The sequence below is a fragment of the Anolis carolinensis genome, chromosome 6, assembly GCF_035594765.1.
Source record: "Anolis carolinensis isolate JA03-04 chromosome 6, rAnoCar3.1.pri, whole genome shotgun sequence".
Taxonomy (NCBI): domain Eukaryota; kingdom Metazoa; phylum Chordata; class Lepidosauria; order Squamata; family Dactyloidae; genus Anolis; species Anolis carolinensis.
The window spans coordinates 11,293,094-11,317,397 of NC_085846.1; the positions used below are offsets into that span (position 1 = coordinate 11,293,094).

The window sequence follows — 24,304 nt, forward strand, 5'->3', positions numbered from 1 at the left end:
AGGCTGTTAGGAGTTGTGGGAGTTGAAGTCCAAAATACCTGGAAGGCCCAAGTTGGCCCAGGCCTGGTGTAAACACACTGTCAAACTGGGACACTTGGCTGGTATGAATATAATGGGGACATTAAAGAGATGGGGGGAAAGAGAGAGCAAATATGAAGGATAAAGTTCCCTCAATAATCGGGGAGTTCGGTTTCCAAATGGACGGGGAAGCCTTCCTCGCAGGCGATGACGACCCTCTCGATGCCCTGGGTGCCCTGATATTGGCAATCCGGGGCCCAGGAGCCCTTCTGCAGGTGGCACACCGTCATGGGGAAGCTGGCCTGGCTTTCCCGGAGGTCTCCGGTGGTGGGCTCCCCGGCTTGGCCACACACCGCTTGGATTTCTGGGGTGTCCACGTGGAGGAAGGTGTTGAGGTGCTTGCAGTAGTTGGGTTTCGCCATGTTGCGGCGTTTCATCATGAGGCTGCAATAATGCTGGATGTCGGGAACCTGGGTTACAGGGTAGTCGACGTGTTCCCGGAGGAATTTCTGGTAGCTTTTTGCACTGGCCAAGGCCAACCAAACCGACACCACAAAGAGTGCCATGGTTAGGCCGAAACATGTGTTTTTACCTGCCATTGCTATCTGTCAAGAAAGGAGGTCGAAATGGAGTTGAGTACCTGAGATAGAAAATTATTTACATTTAATTAATTTTTCACGTTATATACCTGGCATGGGCAAAGTCTGGCCCTCCAGATGTTTTGGACTTCAACTCTCACAATTCCACTGTTAGGAGTTGTGTGAGTTGAACCCTCGAACCCAAAGCTCGCCCATGCCTAGTATATATTTATTTATTACTTATTTATTTATTACAATATTTATATGCCGCCGTTCTCACCTAACAGGGGACTCAGGGCGGCTTACAATAAAACGCATATATAAAAATTGTACAATACACTATAAATCAGTTAAAAAATTAGTATATAGGTAAAGGTAAAAGTTTTCCCCTGACATTAAGTCCAGTTGTGACCGACTCTGGGGGTTGGTGCTCATCTCCATTTCTAGGCCGAAGAGCCGGCGTTGTCCATAGACATCTCCAGGTCATGTGGCTAGCATGACTTCATGGAGCGTCGTTACCTTCCCGCCGGAGCGGTATCTATTGATCTACTCACATTTTGCATGTTTTTGAATTGCTAGGTTGGCAGGAGCTGGGGCTAACAGCGGGCGCTCATTCTGCTCCCAGGATTTGAACCTGGGATCTTTTGGTCCACAAGTTAAGCAGCTCAGCGCTTTAACACACTGTGCCACCAGGGGTCCCCAGTGTATACCTAGTATATGCCTAGTATATACAATATCACAATACAGTAAATGAATCACAATTTAAAATTTAGCATTGTCCCACCATTCATCCATCTTTTCCAAGTAACAAACCTTTACAGGCTACAGTAGAGTCTCACTTATCTGACATAAACAGGCCGGCAGAACGTTGGATAAGTGAAAATGTTGGATAATGAGGAGGGATTAAGGAAAAGCCTATTAAACATCACATTACGTTATGATTTCACAAATTAAACTCCAAAAACATCATGTTTTACAACAAATCAACTGAAAAAACAGTCCAAAAGATGGTAATGTTATGTAGTAATTACTGTATTTATGAATTTAGCACCAAAACATTGCAATATATAGAAAACATTGTCTAAAAAAACATTGGCTACTAACAAATTGACTACCAATAAAGATAGAATTACATAAAATGAACTTACAGTAGCAACATTGTTGGAAATTAAATCCATAAAAAGTTCAATCCTTGCTGCCTAGAGAAATAGCTGTGGATCAGGGCGGGAGGCAAACTGCGTTCGATAATCCAGAAAGTTGGATAAGCGAATGTTGCATAAGTGAGACTCCACTGTATTTCCTGTCAATTATTTTACATCACAGGCCAACATATGTTTTGCTGCCTCAAAGATTAGACTGTGCCTGGGTATATTTGACCTGCTGATTCCAAAAATGGTACCAGGTTTCCCTTATTAGCTATAGCTTTTGAGATGCAAAACACATGCCATCTACCAGTCACCATCTGCCCACCCAGAGAAAACCAGGAGAAGCATAACTAGGAAACTAGAGCTGATGCAGTCTATCCAGTACATTTTCCAGATCACTGCCCAAAATAACCCCAAAACAGGCTAAAAACCAACAGACTAAGATTTTTTTTGTTGGGCTGTGAAAATGATCCTCTATTGTCTGATTTTCTTACTACAGTAGTCTTGCTTATCCAACCTTTGCTTATCCAACATTCTGTATTATCCAATGCCGTCTGCCTCCTGCCCGGATCCACAGCTGTTTCTCTAGGCAGCAACGCGCAGCAGGCCAACACACCCAACAACAACACAAGCACAGCCACACTCCCGAACAAGTGCAGGCTTGTTGTAAAACATGATGTTTTGGTGCTTAAGTTGTAAAATCATAACATCATTCGACATTTAATAGGCTTTTCCTTAATCCCTCCTTATTATCCAACATTTTCACTTATCCAACATTTGGGGGGGGGGGGGGGAGTTGAAGGAGGAAAACAATTTTCCCCATTTTCACTGGTTACCTGTCTTCCGCACTTCCCATTTCCCAAAGAGGGTTGTTTCCACGATGGTGACATGGGTGGGGGGAATAACAGGAAAACTGGGGGAAATGGTTTAACTCCTTCAACCCCCATCCCCCTGAAAAATGGACTATCCTTCCCTGTCTAGTGCCTGCTTTTGGCCGCTGCCCGGATAACGGAACAGAACCAAATGAGGAAATAATGTCCCTTTCCCACTGCAGTTGGCAGTCTAAATTTGTGAGCTTGATTTTTGCGGATATGACTTTTGCTGATATTGACTTATTCATGGATGCGATTAAAATGTTCTCTCTAGGAACTTCTAGGCCCTCCATTTAAACTCCATTGTCTAATTTGAATAAATGGGGGGGGGGGGTCAACCTACTAGTACTTTAAAAAAAAGAAAAAACGTGAATCAATGTTCATTGTTGAAAAAGAATCCCATAAGCCATTAAAGGTAAAGGTAAAGGGTTTCCCCTGACATAAAGTCTAGTCATGTCTGACTCTGGGGTTTGGTGCCCATCTCCATTTCTAAGCCGAAGAGCCGGTGTTGTCCATAGACACCTCCAAAGTCATGTGGCCATGGGCATGACTGCATGGAGTGCCATTTAACCTCCCCGCTGGAGTGGTACCTATTGCTCTATTTACATCTGCATGTTTTTGAACTGCTAGGCTGGCAGAAGCTGGTGCTAACAGTGGGAGCTCACCATGCTCCCCGGATTCGAACCGCTGACCTTTTGGTCTGCAAGTTCAGCAGCTCAGCGGTTTAACTCGCTGCACCATCGGGGGCTTCCATAGGCCATTAGGTGCTCCTTAAACATTTTTCTAAGCAAGTTTAATTAAATTATCACAACTGAATTCCCCCTCCCCCCCCCAAAAAAAAAAGAAAAAAAGGATGGAAGAGCTGAATTGATCCCCTTTGTCATCCTAAGGTTAAGGCGTTGCTAACTATAATTGTAGAATACCATCTTTATAATTTCTAGAATGTAAGATACTGCATCATAAAGCCATCACTTTAGCCCAGTTAGTTTTCAAAGCTCACCTTTGTATTATGATGCTCTGTTGTCTTCTGATGCCCTCCTTGGGTGAAAAGAAAACCAAGGCAGGTATTCCTCCGGCAGGAAGGAAGAACATAATTATTCCTGACAAGTCAGCTGTAAGGGCAGACCAACAGGAAATTCCAGAGATGCTTCCAACCCCCAAAATTGCTGGAGCCTGCCTCACATGGCAAAGCATCTTCACCAGCATGATGACTAAACACCTATTTGTATGACAAAATCTAAGAAGCATCTCTCTGACCAGGAAGGGGAAAAGAGATGAAGCCTGGATCTACACTGCCCTATATATACCAGGATCTGATCCCATATTATCTGCCTTGAATCTATGAATCTGTACTGCCAGGTAATCTGGGATCAGATCCTGGGATATAGGGCAGTGTAGATCCAGCCAAAGTTGCACTACAGTAGGCTCTCGGTTTGACTTTCATGAATTTGATTATTTTTAGATTTGCTTAGCTAGTGCCACCTCCTTGCCTCAATTGTTCTGCTGCCCACATCTCCACAGATGTCTTTCCAACTGTGCTAATTCCTTGTGCTGTCAGGACTGCGGTTTGAATCCGAGGAGAATGGGGGAGCTCCCTCTGTCAGCTCCAGCTCCCCATGCGGGGACATGAGAGAAGCCTCCCATAAGTCTGGTAAAACATCAGACATCCAGGACGTCCTTGCAGAAGACCAATTCTCTCACACCAGAAGCAACTTGCAGTTTCCCAAGTTACTCCTGACACAAAAAAGCCAACTATCTGAGAATATCAAGGCAGATAATGTACAATATCTGATTTGAACGGGGTTATCTAAGCCCACACTGCCATATAATCACAGCAGTGTGGAAGGGGCCCACCAATCCACCAAAGCAGCACCCAGATTTTAAACTCCTTCCTCCTTTGCTCCCCTCCCCACCTTCCTTCAAAAGCTTTATTAAGATTTAAAACCCCTTGCACTCTATTGCCCATCATACAACCACAAGTCTTAGCCTGAATTTACACCTTTCCCTGCCGATCCACCTTGTCCTTGCTCATTCTTTCGGCTTCCCAACACCAATTTAAATTCACTATGATGGGCAATTGAGTTGGGTAAGAGAGGAGACAACGAGAGCTTGAGGGAATCAGATGGGCAATGAAGAGCTTTGCATTCAGGCAGATGCATTGGGGAAATGGAGGGACCAACTTGGCAAAACGAATCTGTGTAGCACATCTGTCTCTGTGTTATTCCCTTTTTTTGCATTTCTAACCCCTGCGAATATGGAGAGTCAAGTGTAATATATTTGTGTTCCGTAGTTTAGATGCTCCAGATGCTTTTTAGAAATCAATAGCTGGAATTGATTTGTATGGGAAGAATTGTAGTTCAGCGTACTGCAAATATTTTGCATGCAGTAAGTCCTATGACCAAGTTGATGAAGTTTTTTTTTTCCGTGTCAGGAGTGACTTGAGAAACTGCAAGTTGCTTCTGGTCTGAGAGAATTGGCTGTCTGCCAGGATGTTGCCCAGGGGATGCCCAGATGTTTTGGTGTTTTACCATCTTTGTGGGAGGCTTCTCTCATGCACCCGCATGGGGAGCTGGAGCTGACAGAGGGAGCTCACCCGTTCTCCCAGCAACCTTCAGGTCAGCAACCCAACCTTCAGATCAGCAGTCCTGCTGGCACAGGAGTTTAATCCATTGCACCACCAGGAGCTCATTATCAAGTTGATGAAGTGAAGTAAACTTTATTGCGCCAAATTGCTATATGTGTGTGTGTAAAGAAATCCTTGCAAAGTTGCTTGGAAAATATCTCTGCAAAAAAGGAGCTCAGCTTTTGCAGAGGCAGGCCACGCCTCAAACAATGTATCGGTTTGCTGGCAGATGGCTGAGATTGTCAGTTGGGAATTTGAGCTTGCTGGGAGAGCACAGAAAAGACAGGCTCTCTGGCTACGGTCAAGTAGCAGTTTGAATGTTGCTATGCTGGATATATATATATTGAATGCTGATTGATTAGTTATTGATCTTATGCAACTACATGGACATTGTACGATTGCTGAACTGTTTACTTAACTTCAACTCAACAAGTAAAGTTCCTTTGTTATTTCAATTCCTCTGCCTGGTGTGGTTATCTTTGCACATGGTGTTAACTGGATACTGCTGGTTCCGCTACATACTCTAACCCTAACAAACTTGACTCTCTGCCATAATATACTTGTTTGGGATTTAAAATCTAGACAGGGTTTCCTACAATCACCAGTGGCAATTTCTTTGTATGCCAGAAGAGGGAGGATGAATGGAGAACAAATAAAATATAATGATGGAAAAACACCAGCCAATGTATGCATGAGAGGGAGTTTATTAATTTTCTGCTGAGCATCAGACCACAGGTTCAAAGGGAGCAAATTCCCCGATGGTACTTTTGGAAGAAGGTGTAGATAGATTGCTTGCTGGACTGGGAAGAGGTAACAGCATCTGAAGCCAGTTGATCCAAACGTTCAACATTCAAGGAAGCTTCGCTAGAAACTGCCATCTCCCTTAGAGTTCGTACTTGCAGGCGTAAGTATTAAGAGTTCGACACGAAACATCGTTCCACTCTTTAAAGGCTAAAATATGAACAGTCATTAATATATACACAAGGCACACACACATTTACACACACTATACAAGTGACAAAATAATTATGGCAATGACAACTTGAAACATCATCAGATTTCTGTTCCTCCCTAGTTTTGAGCTTTATGTCATTTCTAACCATTATGTCCCATCTCCCCCTTAAAAAAAAGGTAAGTTTATTTAGGAGAGAAGTGGGCAATGGCACAGATAGTGAGTAACATTTCTTTTCTGTGCCTATCCAGAAGGTTGTATCAACAAGTTACAGCATGCTGGAAATGATATGATATTATCCTATCCAACATTCTGGTGAAATTTTGGTCATTCCCCCACTTTTAGGGAAATCCAGATTCCTTAACAGGTTTTTTAGCTGGGCAACAAGTTGCCTGAAAATTTCCCCTAAATTAAAGATTTAATAAATGGGCGAGGCTGTTGGCTGGTGAGGTCTTCTGGGGCATTCAAAGGACTTCTGACTATGTAGAACTTCATTTAGAACAGTGGTTCTTAACCTGTGGGTCCCCAGATGTTTTGACCTTCAGTTTCCAGAAATACTAACAGCTGGTAAACTGGCAGAGATTTCTGGGAATTGTAGGCCAAAATACCTGGGGACCCACAGGTTGAGAACCACTCATTTTGAAGAATTTCATATAGAAGTTGATCTTGAACCTCTAAGTCAGTGGTGTCCAGCCTTTGTTCCTCCAGGTGTTTTGGACTTCAGCTCCCCAGATTCCTGATCATTGAACAAGACAACCAGGGCTTCTGGGAGTTAGAGTCCAAAAAAGGAGTTGGTTCTAAAAGTTGGCAGTCCAGGTATTTAGTCTTCAGCTTCCAGAAGCCCCATTTACCTTAAGCCCCTAATGAGGAATACTGGGAGCCGAAGTTCAATATATCTGAAAGCTTGACCATTACTGAACTAAATCCAGGCTAGCAACTATGTATTTGTACTAAACCTTTAAGAAAGCACTCACTCACTTGAACTTAGAATCAACTCCACACAGTATTCATTATGGCTACCGTTCTTTGATTTGTGTTTGTACCAGGCATTATAACTGTAGACGGATTCATCAGTCCACCTCCATCTGTGATTCTGTAGAAATGGGAAAAAACAGATTTTGTGATTAGCTGAGATATAAATTGTTTTCTGGGGTCCAGAGATTTGTACAAGCTTGCCCATCCGAACCTGTCAATCTCAAAAATGAACAGGAAGTCACTGGCACAGCTATATCCACACTTCTTGTTATTTTGTAATCTGGTTTGCCATTAAATGCCCATTCAGAAATGTGTGTGCTAAAGGAAAATATCCACAGAATAGTGGCATCAGATATTGTATGATCATGGAAGCTAAGCAAGGTTAGTACTTGAATGGGAGACCACCAACAAATACCGAATGTTGATGACTATATTTAGGCAAAAGGAGCTGGCAAAACTACCTCTGAATATTCCATGGCTAAGAAAATGTAATGAAATTCATGAGATCTCTATAATGTGTTTTAATAATGTTATTAATAGATCTGTTTATATTGTTTTGTTTTTATGATTGCATTTTGGGCATTAAATTTTGCGAATTTTTGTAAGCCGCCCTGAGTCCCCTCGGGTGAGAAGGGCGGGGTATAAATGTTGTAAATAAATAAATAAATAAATAAATAAGTCAACAGGTGACTCTGGGGTGCAAGCACACACCTACATATACACCTACAGAAGAGCTATCCAGAAAAAAAGTTGCAGTTGGTTTTTTCATTGTTGGTGTTGCAATTCACGTGGGGCAATTTTTATACATATGGTCTGATTTTGTCCAGCTACACTTTCTTTTTGGAAAGCAGGTGAGACTGGGATGAACTATGTTTTGAAACAATATTTAAGTTTTATCAGTGTCTGTGTGCTGCAGCAGGTTAAACTGCTGAGCTGCTGAATTTGCTGACAGAAAGGTCGGCGGTTCGAATCCGGGGAGTAGAGTGAGTTCCCAATGTTAGCCTCAGCTTCTACCAACCTAGGTACCGCTCCTACAGGAAAGTAACGGCGCTCCATGCAGTCATGCCGGCCACATGACCTTGGAGGTGTCTATGGACAATGCCAGTTCTTCGGCTTAGAAATGGAGATGAGCACCAACCCTCAGAGTTGGACATGACTAAATGTCAGGGGAAAACATTTACCTTACTATAAGCTTTTGAGCAATCTGCTGACTTGTTGGAAGTTAACCACTAGATCCTCTGTTTCCATAATGTGTCCAAGCAACTTTTTTTGCAGCAATGAAAACATAAATGCCCACTTCATATTATTCAAAGTATTGCTAAATGGTTCAAGATTGCCTGAAACATGGCAAATTATGTCTCCACGGCTACTAGAGTAGCCCACCCTGACTTTCAGCACTTTCAGTCAGATAGCATTCAGATGACAATTTTTTTTTTACTATCTTTTGAACACATGAATGTATTCTATAGAATTTAGGCCCCATCTACACTGGCATATAAAATTTGGATTATATGCTTTGATTATATGGCAGTGTGAACTCATATAATCCAGTTCAAAGCAAATAATGCGAATTATCTGCTTTGATAATCTGGGTTATATAGCAGTGTAAGAAGGGGCCTTAGTTTGTAGATCTCTCCTGTTCTACTTTTATTCTTTTCCTTTGTGTTTTAGCTTTCTTTAATCTTGGTTCTCTTTCCTCGTACAACGTTAATCTATACATACAACATAAATGAAAAGAAAAAATAGCAAGTGTCAAAACCCAAAATTAAACCAAACAAGAATATGCATATTAGGAAATATTATATCCTAAGATAATATTGGGGGAAAATCTTGCAAAAGATACCTATACAAAAAGGACTACATAAAGGAAAAGAGGTGCTAAAGTACAAATAATTTTTCATCCTGACTCCTTTTTTAGATGAATTTTTCAACTCATATGAATCAGTGCAAACAAAGGCTGTAATGAACTTGCAACTGGAAATGTGAGAAAATTTGACAAAGCCAAAATTCATAGTTTTGTCTACCACAGGGGTTCCCAAACTTTGGTCCTTCAGGTGTTTTGGACTTCAACTCCCAAAAATCCAAGCCGGTTTTCCAGCTGTTAGGAATTGTGGGAGCTGAAGTCCAAAACATCAAGAGGACCAAAAGCTGGGAATCACTGGTCTACCCTTAGGGGATTAGAAAGGGAGCTATCTAAAGAGGGAAAGATTTCAAAAGAATATGATAGGAAATGACCGTTAAATGGGAAGTATGTTTAGATGAGTCTGGAATGGAATCACCAAAGTCTCAGTAATCAGCGACGATGAAAATTTCTGAATAAAACACAGCAAGGCAGAAGCTCACCTGACGGGGATCATGGAGTCCAATCCAGACATTGCTTTTCTCTTTTTGGGAAATTGAGATGTAATTGGCGATGAGCTCTGCCTCTGCCTGGCTGAGAAGAGAAGCAAGATGGGCCCCACGGCCATAGCTCTGGCACTCAACCTGAAGGTTGAAGAAATGGGGAATGGGTTTTATTCACACAGTTATCTTTCTGTCTGGATATAAATACAGATCCAAAACACCTGGAGGACCAATACAGATCCAGAGCTCGTTGAGTCCATCACTCTTCTACATCTTTTGCTTTCTAAATTCTCATTTGGAGGACTAGGTTTGGAGGGACTCAAATCAACTTAACTGAAACAAATTGCTAGAAAACTGGCATAGCAGAGACACGCAAAAATATTTGAAAAACAAGCTTGATATTCTTTAACATATTCTTCTGGGTCCCATCTACATCCCTAGTGTTTTGTCCCTCTTCCATGTAGATCATGAAGATTTTTTTTTAAAATGTGCATATTAACTCATGGGAATGTTTCTTACCTCAGCTTCTGCCCATGTCATCTTGGTGTCAAAGAAAGCATAACAGTTCCCTTGATTTTGCAGCCAGTTTCTGGCACAAGAAGCAGCCTCAGCTGCAAGGAGAAAGGACGGTGAATGTAGGACAAGTTGTGATAGAAGAGACTCTCATCTCTTAAATTGGGAAACATTATTGAACTAATTAATAGGTGGAGATTTTGTGGACTTTCAGGTGTTATCTGCACCTACCAAACACATTCTGAAAGCTTTACCACGCTTCCTAATGTTGATGGAAGTTATCCTCCATTAACATCTGAATGGCCACAGGTCATCAGTCTCTGAGGAAAGTACTAAGGGAGGGGGGAAGACTTTTGCATGTGAAATGTAACCTGGGGTTTCTCCACTCTGAGCCACTTAATATGTGGCACCATTTAAACTATTTTGGAAAAGCCAAGTGGATCCTTTCTCAGGATCTCATGGGTCACTGGACTTGAAAGTTTTTCACATCATAATTGAATATATGATGGAACTGTGCTGGAGTGGATGAACTACGGTAATCTTTTATCCTGTGTAGTCCTATACATCAAGGGTATTTCCTACTTAATTCTTTTCACGAGGTCTTTTTTGTTGTTGCTATTTTGCTATGTATTGGAAACAGGCTCAATGATCCATCTCATATTATAGTTCTTCTATAATACATTCTCTATGATTTTGCAGTTAAAACTTTAACAAAACTGACCAATTGTAAAGATACTTCAAAGAGAGAGTGTGTGGTAGGCTTGTGCATGGATTCGGTTTGTTGGGCTCCCTTCTGCCAATCCGGCTTCTTTGGCTTGTTTGACTGGCCATAATGGTGAGGGCTCAGCTGCCAAGTTTTTTTTGTGGCTAAAATGGCCCTCATTGCTGCTGGGCATGGCTTCTTTCCTTCTGTTCGGGAGCACACGGTACATGCTTCCTCAATCCTGTTCCTCAAGCTCAGGCTCCCTTGAAAGGAAGATAGGAAAGGATCCCACAAATGGAAATGGGAGCCTTGTAGGTTCCCCATTGTTGCCAGTGGGCCAGATCTTCCCAGATCTTTCGACTGCCGAGCCTAAAACAGATTTTTCAATAGCTAATTTTTTGGGAGGTTCCTGAAAACGGATCTGGGTACCCAACAAAATTCAGATACCAAAAACAGATGGCCCTCCAGCTGAATTGCACAAGCCTAGTGTGTTGGGTTTTTAAAAAAAAGAATATTAAGGGATAGACAGGAGGCTTTCAAGGTGCCGAAGTGAGGTCCGGTGGTTGCAACCCTGATTAACTGAAAACCTGACCTTGTGAGGAAGCATTAACACTATTTGATTAACCTGATATATGCGATCATTTAAAATATCAATTTGGTTAACTAAAGGTATCCAAAAATGAGTGACAACTATTTTAGCTACCTTTAGTCAAACACTCATTAACTCTAGTCATAGTCTTGATTCTTCATGAGGAAACTTACCACCTGGAAAAGGATTGGAGAGCAGAAGGCCAAAAAGGCACAGGCTGGCATAGGTGAGGAGTCCCATCTTCTGGGTGATCTTTATATAAAAAATGAAGACATTCAAAAGCCAGGTTTGGTGGACAGCAGGTGCCAAAACAACATATAATTTAGTAAGTTTTATGGGGTGCCAATGCCGGAATTTTCATTGTTTCAATTGGAAGGAAAACTGTAGTGAAGGTGAACACTGAGTTTTGGATAGAACCTCAAGGAAACATACTGGGTGATCTTATAATGGTAGTCTATGCATATGTAATCCCCCCTATGGAAGTCTTTCAACAGCCCTCCACCCCACTCCACAATGAAGAATATCTACTTTCAGTTCCTGAAATGGAACTGCTGATGTGGAACCATTGTAAAGGTAATATACATTAGCTTGTATAATATTGACATTCAACACAAGGGACTGAACAGCACAATTGCTGCATAACCCTTGATACTGACATTTATTATACATGACTTTTATGGATTGTGATTTCACTTTCATTATACTTCTGAAAACCAGGGCGTGCTCCCAAATGTATTCCTGAACATGAATATTACACCTGTCAAATTTATTTACACGGTAGATAAGATGTACAGTGAAATTACTTTCTGTGTGATAAAGCCATTAGGATCCTGAACCCTTCACTTGATTCTTGCTCTCTAGGTATTTTCATCTGCAGTATGACACCACTTTGTTCTCCTTTGCATAACTTTTCCAGAAATTTCAGTATCCTTGCCAATTCCATGTGCTTTTCCTATTCTTAAGGATGTTTCTCATCTCCTTCCATACTAATTGGAAGATAAATTTTGTTCCTTTTGCTTTTTATACCTCGCGTTTCTAGAGGCTGCTATTGTTCAGCCCTGGTCCATTGTGTTGTCTCAAAGACTGCAGCCTGGAAGAACCCTTTAACTAAAGGCCTGCTGGACATCTTCTTGGTCACTTACCTTTTGCTGGTATTCTCCTCCTCGGTGGACAGATGCGATGGACAGATGCAGCTGAACTGGGAGCCTCCTTGGCTTCACTCCCTTGCCGGGGTATTTAGCATAGGCAGAATGCATCCAAGGAATCTGGAAATCCTGATTCCAGTTTGCATATCCATGGACCATCTACTCATCTGTCATCAGCTTTAAGAGAGGGACAATTTATACTTTATTAAACAAATAAGGAAATATATATCTAAGTGGTGGTGAGCACAGATACCAAATCAGATTCAGATTTAGGGAGCCTCAGATTAATCTTGACTAATGCTCCATACTATTTATTTCAACTGGTCTGCTCTTAACTAGGCTTAGGTTTGGAGCCAACCTTAAATTACCGATTGAGCACCGGATCACTTTCAAAGTGATGGCACTTACTTTCAAGGCCTTACATGGTCTAGGGCCGATGTACCTGAGGGACCACCTCACTCCCTACAAACCCCAGAGATCCCTCCGTTCTAAGGACCAAGACCTATTGGAAGTCCCCAGTTTTAAGACCTTGCGTCTAACAACAACTAGACGCAGAGCCTTTTCAGTAGTGGCGCCATCTCTCTGGAACACTCTGCCACCTGAAGTTCGTGCCTTGCAGGACTTGTCGGCCTTCCGTAGGGCATGCAAGACACATCTGTTTCGACAGGCTTTTGAGTTCTGTTGTTGATGTTTTAAAAGGTGCTTTTAGGATGTTTTTAAGATGTTTTTTAAAGATGTTTTTTAAATTGTTGATTTTAGCCGGTTCTTGTAAGCCACTCCGAGCCCTAGGCGGCATATAAGTTTGAAAAATAAATATAAATAAATAAATAAATAACAACAATGAATGTGCTGTGCTTTTCTCATAGCCATTTATGACTTTATATTGCACTGGATATGTGGTTATAGCCCTACACTTTACTACCATAACAAAGCCATACATGTTCAGTGAAGTGTTTCATTCAATTCTTCTCCACGACCCTACGTTCCATGTATAAAACATGTTCTCCCTTGTTGTCCATTGCCTCCTTCCCTCTGTCCAGGGTCTTTTCTTTTGTGAAGCTCCCCATTTCCTTTGTGAAACTGCAAATTTGAACATGGTTCCATTATCCTACCATGCTTGAAGTTCTTTTGGCCCTTGGAGAAGGTTAGAGAATTTTCCAAGCTGGGCTAAAATTCAGTATTTCGGCTACTGAATGTGTAAAATTCATATTGACAACGCATGGGCTAAACTCATCTGATATATCCCAATTTATGTTCTAGCTATCTGACATGTTGTCGGTATCAGACCAAAGGAGCCTTATTCAAGGATGTTGAGATTATTTTATAATAGGGTTGAGACTCATACAATTCTTCAGATATTGTTAGATTGGAAATCCCAGACTCTCTTAGCACTGGTGATGCTGGTCAGGGATATTGGGGGTTGTAATCTTTCTATATCTGGAAGGCTGTGTGCCGCTGTTGTATAGGGATGGGCATGGTGGATTCTTATCCTCACAGAAGAAGTCCCATATGGTCTCTCTGAAAGTTATATGATTCTGTGACCTGAGTGCTTCAGTGAATAAATGTAACAAACGAAGCACACATTAAAGCAATGCAAACACAATAATCCTCAGGAAATCAAGTTAATCACAGTTCCTGTCACCAGAAAAGGAATCCTGTGTACATACTCTTTTGCCAAGGAATTTAGGACAGACCATGAGATTCTCTGTGATCTGTGTGGCTTAAAGCATGCAAGAGTCCAATTGTCATAAGATAATCCAAGCATGCACACCCATTGCACATTAATGTAGTTGCAGTGTTTACACAGAATATCTTTCTGTACACAAAACCGCTTGTTCTGTGTGCCAGTGTTTGTGTTCTCGTCATCTGCATCTCTTCTGCTAAGAAGGCGACGCAGAGGCCAAACACAAAGAGAAACATTTTTGTAGCACCTGCAAGTCAATAAAATATCTCAGGCTACTTTTGATTATTTTGAATAGTTAATGATCAACTAATTGATCAATGAACTGCTACCACTGTCACAATATATTTCTCTAATATTATGTGCATCCAGTCTCTTGCTAGCCCACCCTGATGAGTTTGAGTGGATGGGCTTCTTGTTTGATGGCATGTTTTACATAGTTTGGTTTTCTGCTCATTGGAAAGTTTGGAATGAGGCACTGTGCTCTTATGTTTACTCAGTTTTGTTTATGTGGGAACTGGGATTTCCCTTAGCCAGCGAAAAGACCTTAGGAGGACCTTGGTGTATGGCAGGAATTCCTAACTGAATTCAGTGGGGTGTCCTTTTGGAAGGAGGAGGTGAAGCTCAAGGGCACACAACAGAAGTTGGGAACGGAGGGAATCAAATTTCTAAATGGACTCATTTTTTCCTTCAATAAGAAACTAAGTGAAAAAGTCCATCCTTATTGATGCTAGGTACAAACATCAACTCTGAATGCTGATGTGAAAGAAAGGTGATTTTAGATGGCATGTTAGGATGCAACTGGAAGTATCTGTTTGGTTGGAGGACCTCTCGGTCAGTAGATGTTGTGCTATTTTTAAACCTCTAGGAGATAGCATTATTTTTAAGTCTCAAGTCAAAAGTCCCATTAAGATTAATAAACTAGGTAGAGGGCACTTGGATGGCAGAGCAGCAAGGGATACTAGCCACTGTAGGAAATATTTCAGAGGAAGGCATTGGGGAAAAAATATGCTGTGTGTATATTCTGATATACTTCAGGGTGTGTGCGCCAAGCGTGGGATATGGAAGTGTTTTAGAAATACTATCAGAAACTGTATGGGTGTCATTGATCCAAAGAATATTGGAATTGTTAGACCTTGAATAGTTAAGAAGAAAAGGGAATTGGAGCATGAGAAACTTTCCATTCCAGACGGAGAGAAGCTGTCCTACCCAAGTTTCTCATTCTGAACTATATCCAGAAGAGTTTTCCTCACTGTAGTCACCCAAGAAGAGAATTGGCAAAGAACAATATTTTGAATGTCAAGCAAAAAAAATAAATAAAAAAAATCCAGCCAATGCACATGTAAGAGGAAGTTTATTAATTTTCTGCTGGGTATCCAAGTGGAGGTCCAAAGAAGCAGAAGGTGGAGGTTGACTGCTTGCTGGACTGGGAAGAGGTAAGAGCATCTGAAGCCAGCTGATTAAGCATTCAACATTCAAGAAGGCTTTGCTGGAAGCTGCCATCTTCTCTAGAGTTCATACTTGCAGATGTAAGTATTAGAAGCTTGACATGACCTATCATTCCACTCTTTGTAACCTAAATCAGAAGACATTGTTCACACACACCCAAATGCCAAATTAATTAATTAATTATTATTAACCTGAAAACCATCAGATTTATCTGTCTCCCTAGTTTTGAACCTTAGTCATTTCTAACCATTATTCCCCCCTTAAAAAGAACAAGAAAATAAGAAGCTCATTTAGGACAGAAGGGAGCAACTGCACAGACAGTGAGGACCATTTCTTTTCTTTGCTTGGCCTCCAGACTGCCCCAACATGCTACTTTTGGCCATCATCTTTCAGACTTCCCCCATTTTCATTGGTTTTGGAGGGATTTGTGGGCTTTAGCAGGGTTCTTAGGCAGTCTTAGCCTATTTGGGGACAAAAAGTACCATTGGCTAGAGATCATGTAGAACAGGGGTCCCCAAACTAAGGCCCGGGGGCCGGATGCGGCCCTCCGAGGTCATTTACCAGGCCCCCGCCCTCAGTTTTATAATATAATATATTGTATATACATATAATATTGATAATAATATTATAATGTAATACAATATAACACTAATAATAATACCATATAATAATATTAATTATATATTCTATATTACATATAATATTACTAATAATATTACAGTATAGTGGTATAGTTCAATAAAGTAATATATAATGCTAATATTGTGCTATGCTAATAATATAATACATTGTATGTACATATAATTTGTAAGCCACTCTGAGTCCCCTTTGGGGTGAGAAGAGTGTGATACAAATGTAGTAAATAAATGCAGTAAATAAATAAATAATAAATAAATACATTTTAGACTTAGGCTTGCCCAAAGTCTGAAATGACTTGAAGGCACACAACAACAACAACAACAACAACAACCCTAATTAACTTGACTATTTCATTGGCCAGAAGCAGGAACACACTTCCCATTGAAATCCTGATAAATGTATGTTGGTTGAAATTATTTTTATTTTTAAATATTGTATTGTTCTTTCGTTGTTGTTGTTGTTGTTGTTGTTGTTGTTGTTTTTGCACTACAAATAAGACATGTGCAGTGTGCATTGGAATTTGTTTGTATTTTTTTTTCAAATGATAATCCGGCCCCTCAACAGTCTGAAGGATTGTGGACCGGCCCTCGACTTAAAAAGTTTGAGGACCCCTGATGTAGAATCTAGAACTACTATTATAAGAAATCCATCTTCTAGGTCCTCTAAGGCTGGTGCTGCAGGCGTTTTCATCTTCACTTGCCACCAGCCCCAGCTACCTTAGATAATGGTCAAGTTGAGGTCTAATGAACCTGTAGGATGAAAGCTTGACCATTGCTGATCTAGATCCAGGCCAGAAATTATGTCATGAGGGAACCTTTGTATTAAACCTCAAGAAAGCATTCACTTACCTGTGATTAGAAGCAACTCCACACAGTATTCATTATTACCACTGTTGCTTGGCTCGTTCTTGGCCCAGGCCCTGTAATTGTAGGCTGATTCATCAGACCATCTCCATCTGTGATTCTGTAGAAATAGAAGACAGAGTTTGCAGCTAGAGAAGTGAGGAAATTTGGCAAAGGTAAAATTTATAGATCTATTCTCCCTCTTAGGGGCTTAAAAAAGGAAATGTACAGAGAAGGAAAGATTCCAAGAGAATATGAACAGTTCAACGGGAAGTCTTTTTGAGTTGTGTCTTGAATGGAATCATTAAAGTGTCAACAAATTAGTGATGAGAACATCTGAGCAAAACAAAGTAAGGTAGAAGCTCACCTGGCGGGGATCATTGAGTCCAATCCAGACATTGCTTTTATCTTTTTGGTAAGTTGAAATGTAGTTGGCAATGAGAGATGACTCTGCCTGGCTGAGAACAGAGGCAAGATGGGCCCCGCGGCCATAGCTCTGGCAGTCTATCTGCGGGTGGAGAAGGGATGGGGAATGAATGTTATTCACACAATTCTTCCCACATGGAGATAAGGGCACTGCCAGAGCTCTTTGACTTCACTTCTTTCTATGAAGTTGGATATCCCCTGCCCTACCCTTAAAGACGTTAACCATCTGAATTACTGGATTCCTTTTGAATCACGAGGTGAAGGTAACAGAGCTTACACTCTAACTTGTGTGAAATGTTTCCTACCTCAGCTTCTGCCCATGTCAACTTGTAGTCAAAATACGCATAACAGTTCCCTTGGTTTTGCATCCAGTCTCTGGCACAGGAATCAGCCTCAGCTGCAACAGGAAAGGGAGATGAATGTAGGACAAGTTGTGGTGGAAGAGATTATCTATGTTGTCTCTTAAGTAGGGGAATGTTACTGATCTAGTTTATTGATGGACATTTTGTGATTCTTTGGGTGTTGTCTGCTCTCCAGCCTCCATCATACAAGTCCTCAACAATTTACCATAGTGCCTAAGACTGATAGAAGTTAGAGACATCAACATCTGGGGGGCCACAGGTTGTTTATATCTGTGACAGGTACACAAGCCTCTTCATCCTGCGGCCCTCCAGGTGTTTTGGAATTCAGCTCCTGGAATTCCTCACCATTGAACAACCTGGCAAAACCTGGGAGTTGGAGACCTCAAAACCTTGAAGGCCACAGGTTGAAGAGGCCTGTATAAGGTGTGGAGAATTTTTCATGTGAAATAAAACACAAGGTAAAACACTCTAAGCCATATAATAGGTGGTTCCGTGTGACCCATTTTGTAAAAGCCAATTGGATCGATGCTGCGGATCTTATAGGTCTCTGGACTTACATTACTGAACATCATAAGTAAACAAACGATGCAGCTGTGTTGCAGTGGATGGACTCTGGGTAATACTTCCTTAAAGTTTCTCACCAGGTCCTTTTTGCTATGGTCTTTGTACTGGGAGCATAGCATTTGATTCATCCCACACACATTTTGGTGCCTCAAAAGTTAGATCTATTTCTGCATATGTTTAACCTGCTGATATCAAAAATGGCACCATTCTCCTGTCTGCTCTAGTTTTTGAGATACTGAACATATAGTATATACCAGTCTTAATCTCTTCACCCACAGAAAACCATAATCATATATATGAGAAACTAGAACTGATGTAATCTATTAATCAGTATTCTGAATCAGCCCCCCAGATAAACCAGGAACAGACCTAATAACCAAGACACCAAGAATTTCTTTTTGTTGGGCTGCACTTTAGTTAACAACAACTTTCTCTATAATTTCTGGATTAATGAAAATCACAAAATTGCTCCACCTGGAAAGAGATTATATGTGTGGATATTTAAAAGAACATTAGGGGGTGGGCAGGAGGTTTCCAAGATACAAAATCCCAGCCTGAGAATTCACCCCTGGTTTAGTAGAAACCAGTGTTTGTGAGACAGCAGTAACTGTGTTTGCTTAACCTGACTTAAATCACTTGAAAAAAGAATTTGGTTTAAAATATATGAAGATTAATAAGAGCTATCCTTAGTTACTTTTAGTCGATCTCTATAACTAACTGTAAATATAATCTTGATGTTTTCTAAAGGGACTTACCACCAGGAAGAGGACTGAAGAGCAGAAGGCCGAAAAGGCAGAGACTGGCATAGGTAAGAAGTCCCATCTTCTCAATGACCTCTAAGGAGAGTGAGTTGGGGTAGAAGACATTCAAGAGACATATTCAGTGAGCAAAATATGATAAAACAGTGGGAAGTAACTAAATATGTTATGAAGCTATTAGAAGAAAAACTTCAGTGATAGTGAACATGGATAGAATCTGTGGGAATGTGTGGGTTGAAATCATGGTGGCATTTATGCGTATTGATGTCCTCATATGGAAATGCGTGGACATCCCCTCATCTAGAACATCTATATTCTTTATGAAAGATTCCTGAAGTAGAATTGTTTGTGAGGAGCTGTTGAAAATGTGGATGCACATTAGGATGCGTAGTGTTGACACAAGGATTGAATGACACAATCGATGCACAATTCTGCACACAGACTTCTATTCCATACAATGTCAGTGAATATATGGGTTGTTTTGTTTTGTTGTCATGTCAGAAAGATGATCAAAAGTTGGACTTTTATGGGTCATGGTTCCATCCATTGCATTCCAGAAAACCTGGTGTTGCTCTTAAGTATTTGGTTTACCTAAGAATGGCTACTGCACCCTGCCAAGTTTGTCTGCAAGATACAGAAGACATAGAGTGAAATCATTTCCTGTGTGATGAAACCATCTGGATCCAGAATTCTTTGTTCTTGCTCTCTTGGAATTTTCACCACCAATAATAAGGATTTGTTCTCCTTTGTATCCAGAAAGTTCAGTATTCTTGTCAATTCCATACACTTTTCCTGCTCTTTTCTCAGGGAAATTACTCATCTCCCTCCATACTAATGAAATGAGAAATATTGTTCCTCTTGTACTTAAGACTTGCAACTCAGTTAAAAAATAGTTGTTTCTGAACTCTTATACATTGCTTTTGTCTCAAAACAATACAAAACATTCATTTTTTTCATGCTCTAGTCTACAGCCTGGAGAAACGCTTTCACTCAAGACCTGCAGGACATCTTCTCAGTCACTCACCTGATGCTTGTTTTCCTCTCAGTGGACAGTTTCAGTGGACAGCTGTACTGGGATTTTCTTTGGCAATGGTCACTACCTTTTCTAGGTTATATATATCCTTTGACCAGTAATAATGGTCCAAATATAACAATAAATGAATGAGGAAATCCTGGTTCAGTTTTCCCATAATCTTGGACTGATTTTTTATCAGCTATCAGCCCAACAGAAGGACGATTACATACTCCTTTATTCAAATAAAAATGGAAACCAAAACACCCCTCCTTATTTAAGTTGTGAGGGTAAATAACAGTGTGCCCTTTGGAATCAGTGGGGCTTATTAATCGCTCATTAATCTTTTCTAATGCAATGGACTATGGCATTTCTTCAATTGCAAGCTGTCATTGATCATAAGATGCACCCTAATTTCAGTTTCACAACCACCAGCAAAATACATGAGAGACCAGAATGATCAAATGTTTGGAGACCATGTCCTATGAGGAGCAGCTTAAAGAGCTGGGCATGTTGAGAGGAGACATGATTACCACATTTAAATATTTCAAAGGATGTCTTAAGGAAAAGGGAGCAGGCTTGTTTTCTGCTGCTCTGGAGACTATGATTCAGAGCAATGGACTCATATTACAGGAAAGGAGACTCCATCTGAACATTAGGAAGAACCTGAGAGCTGTTCAACAGGGGAACTCTGTCTCGGAGTTAGTGGAAGCTCCCTCTTTGGAGGTCTTTAAGCAGAGGTTGGATGGTCATTTATAAGGGGTGCTTTGATTGTGCTTTTCCTACATGGTAGGGGGTTGGATTGGAGTCCCCAATGGTGCAGTGGGTTAAACCGCTCAGCTGCTGAACTTACTGACCAAAAGGTTGGCAGTTCAAATCCAGGGAGTGGAGTGAGCTTCCACTGTTAGTCCCAACTTCTTCCAACCTAGCAGTTCGAAAACATGCAAATGTGAGTAGATCAATAGGTACCACTCCGGTGGGAAGGAAACGGCGTTCCTTCCATGCAGTCATGCCAGCCACATGACCTTGGAGGTGTCTACGGACAACACTAGCTCTTTGGCTTAGAAATTGAAATAAGCACCGACCCCCAGAGTCAGACACGACTAGACTTAATGTCAGGGGAAAACCTTTACCTTTACCTTAGGGGGTTGGATTAGATGGCCAGAAACGAAAGCCCAGATAAATCAATGGTTCAGTTCCCACAAAAACAGCCCTTTGTACACAGAGGCAGTTCCCATTCTGGGCATTCAAGGCAATGTGTGCTTTCCTTATCATCTGGGTAATTCAGAGGATTAAAAAAAACATTTGAAATGTGCAATAAAGCATGCAAAACAAATATAATAAGATCAATACATCTTTGTAGATTTCCACCCCACATCTATATCCTGCTAAATGAGGTCTGAGCTGTGGAAATCAGAAAGTGAAAAAGGAGCCCAAGGGCACATCGAGACAGGCCCATATCCTGGGGAAGTGGAAGAGAAATGTGTGCTTAAGCCTCACTTGAATGCCCTTAACAAAGGAGTTTTAGTCCCCACTTGGAAACTGTCAGTGTCTGGGATCCTTGGCTATATACTTAATGAAATACACATTTTTGCACTTTATTTGGGGCTCATGGATATATGTATATTTTACACCATATTTATTCGAATCTAATGCTAACTTTTTTTGGCTAAATTACCTCTCCAAACTTAGTGTGTACATTAGATTTGCATCATGCGTGCTGAGACAAAGCCAAAGGGGAAGCTGCTTCAGGAGCTGCACCTGGAGCTTTTATTTGAGGGACGTCATTTCTCATTTAATTGCCATGGCTCAATGCTGTGCAATCATGGGATTTGTAGTTTGGTGAAGCATCAGTGTTCTTTGGCGCTCAAGGACTTGTCAAACTACCCCTCCTCCCAAACTCCATAGTATTAAACCAAGGCAGTTAATGTCCATTAATTTTGCAGCATAGATGCATCTCAATTTTGCTTTCCATTGCTGGAAGCTTTGGTGCTCTAACACTTTTGGTTTTAAAGAAGGAACCCTAAGTAGGCAGCAACTGCAATGGGCATCGTTTTGGCCAAATGATGAGTGCACTTTTTTCCGCTGTGCATTACATTCGCCAGCATTCTCCGACGGATGAGAATGGTTAAACACAATCGGCTGACTGATGAAATCTGTATGTTTTCCATGGAACTGTTCATATTAGCATAACTCTGCATTTGTCTCTGAGGCTTACCCTTTTGTGTATACTGGACACAACCTATATTCCTATCTTGGACTGTTTACGTATTGCCGCAAAACATGTGCCAAATCCAGCCCTTTCTTTCTGAGCAGACTCTTCAAACGGCTCAAGGTTCAAATGAACACATGACAGCTATTCATTTCTCCTGTTACGAAGAAGACTCCTTTTATCTCTGATGTCAGCTGGATTCCATAGCCAATGAGAACCCGGATCCAAACTTGATCACTTTTCACCCAATCAGAGGAGGGTGTGGGGACTTTGAAAGGCTGTCAAAGAGGATAAAATGTCTTGCACCGTATTGCTTGGTTATGTCTCCTTTCGGTGGAGACTCTGTATCAGACATCCTTTCAGGCCTGAAAGTAAATAAACCTTTTTTTGTTGCCCTCACACCTGGTCTGAATGTTTTCATCTGGCTGCCAAAATAACAAGGTGTGCCAGGCAACGGATCTAGATTCTTTGCGGAGAGCTGAATTTGGTTTCATACACACTGAACATCTTATTTGTAGTTTTAAAATAGAAAAAATTACAATATTTAAAATGAAGAACAATTTTAACCATCATAAAATTACCAATACAGTAGAGTCTCACTTATCCAACACTCGCTTATCCAACGTTCTGGATTATCCAACGCATTTTTGTAGTCAATGTTTTCAATACATCATGATATTTTGGTGCTAAATTCGTAAATACAGTAATTACTACATAGCATTACTGTGTGTTGAACTACTTTTTCTGTCAGATTTGTTGAATAACATGATGTTTTGGTGCTTAATTTGTAAAATCATAACCTAATTTTATGTTTAATAGGCTTTTCCTTAATCCCTCCTTATTATCCAACATATTCGCTTATCCAACATTCTGCCAGCCCGTTTATGTTGGATAAGTGAGACTCTACTATATTTCAATGGGAAGAATGGACCTGCATTTGGCTCATGAGAGAGTCAATTAGGATTGTTGCTGTTGTGTACCTTCAAGTCGTTTCAGACTTAGGTCAATCCTAACATTTAGGGCGGGGCCATGTAAATGAACTTGGAGGCTGTATCTGGTAGTTTCAGGACCCCTGCTCTAGGCAATATTTCAGAAGAAGACACTGGGAAACCAGAAGAAGCTATGTGTGTATATTCTGATATACATGGGTGTGGAGGTCAAGGGTGGGATCTGGAGGCTATACCTTTCATATTCTTGCTTTAGAAAAACTACCAGTGAAACAATAGGGGTGCCATAGATGCAAAGAATGTTGGAGTTGTGAGACATTGAGCGGTTACAAAGAAGAGGAAATTTGGGCATGAGAACCTTTTTTTGTTCTGCATTTTGTGCTGAAATTCTCAATTCCAGGAGGAATCTGAAATAGTCTTGGCTTTGCAACTCTGCTTATGTGTATGTTGCCCTTAAATGACTTGCAAGCCCATGATTAGAATTGTCAATGTTTGATTGTTTATTCATTTTTGGAATCCTTTCCTCTGGTTTATATGTCTTTGTCTATTACTTTTGTGTGGCATACATGTAATATCAGTTCAAAGGAAGGAAGGAAGTCACTGAGCAACATGCTTTTGCTTTGCCTCAATTTCTTCCTACAAAAACCCCTCTGCAATGAAGGTAAACTTGAATCTAGTGCTCACCTACTTATAAACCTATGAAAAGCCCATAAGACATATTGTTCGCATCTCATATATAACTTTGTGAGACTTCCTCCCAAAATTTCACCAGTCTTTTATAGGTATTTTTTTTTGCTGACTCTTCTGTCTAAAAGCTAGTGGAACATCCCTGAGCACATCCCCATTCAATGTACATCCCCAAGAACCTGCAGCCCCTTCACTAGAGCATGGAAACATTTTAAAATCCAGTTTTTGCTTCCTGAAGAATTCTGGGGTTTGTAGTTTAGTGAGGCCCA

At 40.8% G+C, this 24,304-nt stretch overlaps 2 protein-coding genes and 1 non-coding gene across 4 annotated transcripts; all 3 read right to left on the bottom strand.

The window, feature by feature from the left end:
* Positions 1 to 81: 81 nt before the first annotated feature.
* On the bottom strand, positions 82 to 4,094 carry rnase12 (ribonuclease A family member 12 (inactive)). Of its 2 annotated transcripts, none has more exons than XM_003223870.3 (2): positions 3,614 to 4,094; positions 82 to 623 (listed from the first exon to the last, which is right to left on the bottom strand). In XM_003223870.3, the coding sequence occupies exon 2, from the start codon at positions 615 to 617 to the stop codon at positions 171 to 173; it is 447 nt and encodes a 148-aa protein (XP_003223918.2). In that variant the 5' UTR covers positions 618 to 623; positions 3,614 to 4,094; the 3' UTR covers positions 82 to 170. The 2 variants fall into 2 exon arrangements, with proteins under 2 accessions (XP_003223918.2, XP_016850855.1); XM_016995366.2 differs by having other exon boundaries at positions 82 to 658.
* A 1,826-nt stretch (positions 4,095 to 5,920) lies between these two features.
* LOC100554503 (uncharacterized) lies at positions 5,921 to 7,622 on the bottom strand. The gene is made up of 2 exons (XR_009999607.1): positions 7,167 to 7,622; positions 5,921 to 6,187 (listed from the first exon to the last, which is right to left on the bottom strand). It is a non-coding gene; the product is annotated as an uncharacterized LOC100554503 (transcript).
* A 6,927-nt stretch (positions 7,623 to 14,549) lies between these two features.
* LOC100554696 (C-type lectin) lies at positions 14,550 to 19,705 on the bottom strand. Its single transcript, XM_003223809.4, has 5 exons — positions 19,175 to 19,705; positions 17,799 to 17,890; positions 17,435 to 17,575; positions 17,074 to 17,188; positions 14,550 to 15,713 (listed from the first exon to the last, which is right to left on the bottom strand). The coding sequence occupies exons 1-5, from the start codon at positions 19,239 to 19,241 to the stop codon at positions 15,646 to 15,648; spliced, it is 483 nt and encodes a 160-aa protein (XP_003223857.1). The 5' UTR covers positions 19,242 to 19,705; the 3' UTR covers positions 14,550 to 15,645.
* Between the last annotated feature and the right edge of the window lie 4,599 nt (positions 19,706 to 24,304).